A 6,529-nucleotide genomic window follows, 5' to 3' on the forward strand; every position below is an offset into this window, starting at 1 on the left:
CAAACACGAGCAAGTTGCGAACAGATTCGCCTGGATTCGTGCGCATTCGTGCAATGGGGATGCACCATTAGATTCATCTTTATTTCAATAAAAAACATTTCGCGAACGTTTCGAGACTTTTTTTGACTCGTCTTCGGGTGTATGCATACAAATTTGTATGCATAAAAATATTAATATTTTAAACAAAAAAACAATGGACAAAAACAATAAACACATATATTTATAATATTCATGTATATGTACACAAATATCGGAATGGCCGTTCAGTCGTTTGTTTCATTTAAATCTTGACGTTCGTTTCGTGTTTGTTTTCACAATCTAGTTAACCTCAATTTGTTATAAATGGCTATGTAGTTTGTGATTATAATAATCAATATTTTTCGAAATCTACATATTTCGAAAATAAAAAGTTTAAAGTCTTGCTGAAAGTCTTGGCACGCAAGTCTTGTTGTTATACTGTCAAAAATTCTTTGATATAAGATAAATTGTTGGTTACCGGCAAAATGGTTAATAAATTGTTTTACAACACAGTTTTAAGTCAATGTTTTTCGAATTGTGGAAAATATCTAATTACTGGTAATTTATATGGTGATATATCAATTTTTGAGTAAGTAATTATTTAACTCTTTTTTTTAAGGTTATGTTTACATCATTTATTAATTAAGTTTTTCCTTTCAGTCTAGATAATGTATTAAATCCTACAGATGCTATTATCATCAAAATACAGAAGCCAGTCTGTAATTTTTCAGCAAGTGCTAACTTTCCCGTTTGGAGCCTGGTTATGACAAACACCTTTCTAGTCGCAGGCTCTGTGAATGAAATATTTGGGTGGAATTTCAAATCCCTCTTGTCTTCTAATGTTACAAAACCAGCTTGGACGATAAAAACTTCATCGAATAGGTAATATAAATAATTATATTGAGTAATGTTTTATAAGAAATTATACATCATGTAAGTAGTACGATTTTTCAAATCATGGTTTTGCTTTTTTTTGTCTCTTAAATAAAAATTAAAATAATTTCAGTACCAATTAATCATAAGCTGCAATTAAATAATCCAGTGAATTTCAAAGTTTTTGTTTTAATTGTAATTCAATTGTTCCAAAGATTTTGTTTTAATTTAATTGCACTTAATATTAACAAATTATTGCACTTAATATAAACAATTATTACGCTAGGAAGAATGACTTAAGAATAACTATTCAAGAATATATGCACGAGAGGTTTCTTTCAATTCAAATTATATTCTAGAAAAGATGTATTTGACCAAGATAACCTTCTTCTGTTTGCTTCCTTTGCTAAACTTTAAAAGCGTTTTTTTCTTCTAAACTGTACATGATTTTCTAAAATGTACATGATTTTTTGAGCTCTACAGGGACGATTCACTTGAAATTTTCAGAGAATCTTCTTTATAGACTTCTCCCTAGTACTTATTAGCCTCATCCCCAATTTGAATTTCTACTATTTTTAAAAAATCGAGAATCTCAAGAAAGTGGTAAGACAATGGTCTTTTTTTTAAACATTTTGTCAAAAAGTTAACTACAGTAGAACTCCAATTATCAGAATTAATGGGCACCGGGACCCATTCGGATAATCAAATATTCGGATAATCGGAGTTTGTTTTTAAAATTGCCATTGGAGAGAAAAAAGTTACGTTTTGATATTGCACTATTTTTTTATTGAATAAATGAAAGAAACATGACATTTTCACATGTTTTAAATATAAATAAAATGTACTTATGTACAAGTTTAGAAATAAAAATCATTGATTTGCAAACATCTCCGTCAAATCAAAACAAACAATGTGCCTACACTGGCTTTGCTGGTGGAAGAATAATAGCGCACTTAGACTTTTTTTGGACAATTTTTTTTCTGAAAGTGATTCGGATAATCGGCGATTCGGATAATTGGAGTTCGGATAATTGGAGTTCGGATATTGGAGTTCTACTATAACTCAATCCATAGTATACCATAGTAACATCATTCTAGAAATCTAGATGAATAATCTTTTTGATGATCAAATCTTTTTTTATTTCGGATTACTAGGACGATTGCAAGCTCAGTTGCTGGTCTCATTTTTTGAAACCTCTCACTTCAAACGCTGCTAATTTTTAATTTTTAATTAATCAACTTTTTTTTTGTTTTAATTTTTTTCTATAACCTTGTAACCTTGATGAACAAATTATAAAAAAATAATAGTAAAAATTGATTGCCTTTTTAATGATGATTTAAAAATGACCTAAATTCTTTACACTAGAATACCCTCTTAAATAACCTAGCTCTATTGGAAAAATAATTTAACAATTATGCTTAACAATATATTTTTAAAACTGTATATAATGTGCCAGTTTTTAATAAAATTACATATATTTGATTTCTTGTTCTAGGAATAATGTGAGTACTGATGTTAATACAATATGGTATGATTCAATTAATGAAAGAATTCTTGCTGGGTGTAGCGATGGCATCATGTACTTGTACACACTAGAAGATGGCTCATTAGTTCGAAATTTTGAAGGACACAAAGATTATTTACATTGGATTGAAGGAGAGTAAGTGAGGAATTTGATTTTAATTTTATTTTATGTAATAGTTAATAACAATAAAAAAGATCACTTTGATTACCCAAACTCATTTACCAGAAAACTCCCCAGGGCCAGGTTGAAAAAGAAATTAATTTTTCATGTATTTTATCTGTTTCAAAATCAAGTCATTGGTGATTATGATTATGTATTTTTAAAGTGTATTTTATACTTTTTATATAAAATTTTGCTTATTCTTTTAGAATAGCTTAAATATTTTAATTGGTTTATTTAAGATAGGTATCGTATAATAAAATAAAATAATAGAATAAAGTTAATTTTTTCTTAGCTCATCCCAGATTGCATCAGCAAGTGAAGATGGTACGGTTAAAATGTGGGACTTGAATCAACAAAGTTTCACAAATGAATTGGCACCATATAAAGAAGAAAAACTTCAGAGACCTAAAATTGGCAAGTGGGTTGGTTGTGTTACTATAAATCAAGATTGGCTGGTATGTATTTTAATTAAAATTTATTTTCAATTTTGTTTTGCATATGAGTATTGTACAAAGTTGTACTTCTATATATTTTTTCTATACATATTGCAGTATATATTTAATAATTATTAAGTGTGATCACTAAATCAATCTTCAGTTTTTGTAGTTAACTGCGCCTGTTCAATTTTTCAATTATATATATATATATATATATATATATATATATATATATATTGCTATTGACTTTGCTATATCCGCTTGTCCAATTGTGTAGTGCTTGTAGTATGTGTATATTAATTGGTGCAAATACCCTGTTCCAGTGACATACAGTCAAAATTTTGTTTTCGACTTGTTTTTATATTAACAATCTATATCCATATATGTAATAAAACATTTTCAGAAATTTTATTATACCAAATATTATATCATGCAATTTTATGCCATAATTAATGCCCTGATCATATAATGAACATTCTAAAACAATGTGTAGGCTTTATTTTATGTATGGTTCATAAAGATATGTTTTGTTTGCGAATATATATATATATATATATATATATATATATATATATAAAATACAGTGGTACCTTAACTTAATAGCGACATACCAGAAGCTTTGAGCGAGTAACAGTTTTCTAAAAAAATGTTAATGGCAAAAAAGCAATGATTTTTTTTACCATAGAAACATTTTTCACTATTTTATGATAGTCAACTACCGAGTTGTTTTTTTTCCAACATGACTATTGTAAATTCATTAAATTTACTGAATGTCCTTTACTGGACAGTTGTAAATAAAAGAGTTAATAAAAAAAAAATTATTATAGTAAATTATTATAAAGTTAGCCATTTCAAATAAGCTGAGTTCATGTTTTTATTTTTTGGACATATATTGGGTTGTTTGGAAAGTAACTTCGTTTTTTATAGATTTTATGTATTGGCAGTTTTGATTGAACATCTTTTGTCATATTTCTGGTATTAGCATAATTCTAAGATCAAATTTGTTGGTCATTATTGGCAAAAAACTGGTTAAAGTGCTTTTTGACCTCCTCATTTGAGGTAAAGGTTTTACCGCCTAAAAAGACCGGAAACCAGGAACAAATAATGACCGGAACAAATAATGATCCAATGACGGCAGGTCTAGTCAATATGCTGAATGTGTCATTGGGTTCCATTCAAGCTACAAAAGCTTTTGGCGATTGACCAAACTTATGTGAGGTCATGCATCATCCTGATGCAGTACTATACCTAGCTTGTGGGATAATATATTCCTTATCTAGATTTAGTTTATCCAGCTGATGACATAAGGCACCTAAATTAACCGTTATGTTATCCTGGAAATACTGAAAAGTGAACAACTCTTTTAAAATCTTACCAAACATCAGCATCGCCCTTTTCTGGCAAATTTTAGCTTTGCACCTGTTTTGAGCAGGGTTTTTTTGTTTCATGGGCAATTTCATGTAGGCCATGAAATGTTAAATTCGATAATTTGTAACTCAATGGGTTCTCATGTATTGTTAATTGACAGTTTGCATCAACTAATTTTCGCGTCTTTATCAGCTTCAACCGTACTTCTTGGACTTGGTGCATCTTCTACATCAAAATACCAGGAATGAAATTTAGCAAAGCAATTTTGGCACTGTCCTACTATCAACACGCCATTTCTATACACATCGATCAATTTCATTTTGGCTCACACAGTATTTTTACCTTTTCTACAGCAAAAGAGTAAAATAAGTCGAAAATGCTTCTCAATTCTTTCCTTATTCAAAGTGGCATCATCCAAAAACTACTGCATGTAATTGATTAATTTTTTTTACACATATAAGTTTTCGTACCATATACTAACTATAGGGCTTAAGTGATGTTAGGTTCAAAAAAATATGGTTAAATTCTGGTGGTAATAAAACGAAGTGACTTTTCGAACAACCTTATACAACATATTATTTATTTACCATTCCAACGGAAAAGTACATGTCTTTTGATTTAAAGCGTGTAATTGTTGATAAATATGAGGATAGTGAGGATATATGAACTGAACACATTATAGATATGTACTTTATGACAAGGACCTTGCAATAATTTAAAAGCAGCTTTTTAAACTCCAAATGATAAAAATCACCCTGGAAAAGTTGCAACAGTTTGTTCATGGGAGTTGTTCAACCAAACATGTTTAACTCATTTCCAAATTTTCAGGAATGAACAAGAAAAAACAATAATTAAGTTAATAAATAGTAAATATATTTTTATATACAAAAAACTTAACAAAAACCAATCTGCTGGAACGAATTCATGGCAGTTCAATTTCTTTGAAAAAAATAAAATTGCTTCGTGATACGAGCGATTCGACATACGAACGTAGTTACAGAATGAATTAAACTCGTATGTTGGGGTACCATGGTATACACATACATATACAATTTTTGAAAATTATTTTTGGGAAAGATAGAAATGGTTTATAAGGAATTGGTTGCAAATTTAGAAGAGGCGTGCAAAAATGCATTATGCCACGCATGGTATTTGAATCTAGTTATTTTAACCATTTGTTTATTTTTAAAAGTTTTCAACATTAATTTCATTTAATATTTGAGGTGTGTGGCGGCGGACCAAAACTCTCCCTCTGGCATTTAAGATCTTTAGAAATGTCAACTGTATACGATTTACCTAATTGTGGAATACATGTAACGAGTTTTGTTGATGACCACATATTAGCCGCTGGTGGTTCTGGACATGTATACCAAATGACATATGATGGAACTCTTCTGAGTGATATTGCAACAACACCAACAGCTGTATACAGTGTGGTACACAGAAATATTCCAAAGAAAGTTATGTCGATTGCAGGATCTAGTAATATCTTAGACATATCTACCAGTTTCAGCTATAAAGATCAAGTGATAGCTTTCAAATAAAAGAAAACTGTGCCTAATGTAAATACTCTTTAAATATTAAAGTACCTTCATTTTATACTTAGTAGTAGATAATATTTTACCATGATTGATAATTATTATGAATGATTTCTAATTTATATAAATTATTTTTTATCATAGAAGGAAGGCATTTAGTATAATATTTATTGGCTGAAAAGATTATGGCCTAGTTAGTGAAATTATGCCCATTTTAAATATATCTCAATATTTCTTCTTTATTTCAAATATGCAAAACAAATTGAAGTCATACGTTAGGCGCTATAATAGCTTTACTAGGGGATTTTAGGAATAATTTGCATTTATGATTAAATATTTATTAAAAACACATCATGAATCAATGAATATTTGCTGACTACCAAATATGAGCTAGATTAATATTATTTGGTGCAAAAGCTTTTATAATTTGATAACACAAGTTTAAAAATTATACTTTTGTAGGGTAAATTAATATGAAAAATTTTAAATGAAGAAATTAAAAATATGGAAAGTGTTTTTTATGAGTATGGAAATTACTGACAAATTCCAAACTAATTTTATCACAAAAAAGTTTTCATTTCTTAAAATTTAAGTTTTTATGATAATGT

The 6,529-nt window shown here is 28.7% G+C and overlaps 1 protein-coding gene across 1 annotated transcript in view; it reads left to right on the forward strand.

Moving 5' to 3' along the window:
* The window catches only part of LOC113388175, an 87,335-nt gene extending 81,266 nt beyond the window's left edge, over window positions 1-6,069 (forward strand). The window contains exons 8-12 of the mRNA XM_026625577.1: window positions 481-607; window positions 679-900; window positions 2,387-2,551; window positions 2,871-3,033; window positions 5,607-6,069. Of these exons, the coding sequence (XP_026481362.1) occupies window positions 481-607; window positions 679-900; window positions 2,387-2,551; window positions 2,871-3,033; window positions 5,607-5,927 (998 nt within the window). The 3' untranslated portion in view covers window positions 5,928-6,069. The remainder of the gene's footprint in view (window positions 1-480; window positions 608-678; window positions 901-2,386; window positions 2,552-2,870; window positions 3,034-5,606) is intronic.
* The last annotated feature ends 460 nt before the right edge of the window (window positions 6,070-6,529 follow it).

Source organism: Ctenocephalides felis, unplaced genomic scaffold (genome assembly GCF_003426905.1).
Source record: "Ctenocephalides felis isolate EL2017-DRISC unplaced genomic scaffold, ASM342690v1 CF-g0.4_SCAFFOLD_03572, whole genome shotgun sequence".
Classification (NCBI taxonomy): Eukaryota; Metazoa; Arthropoda; class Insecta; order Siphonaptera; family Pulicidae; genus Ctenocephalides; species Ctenocephalides felis.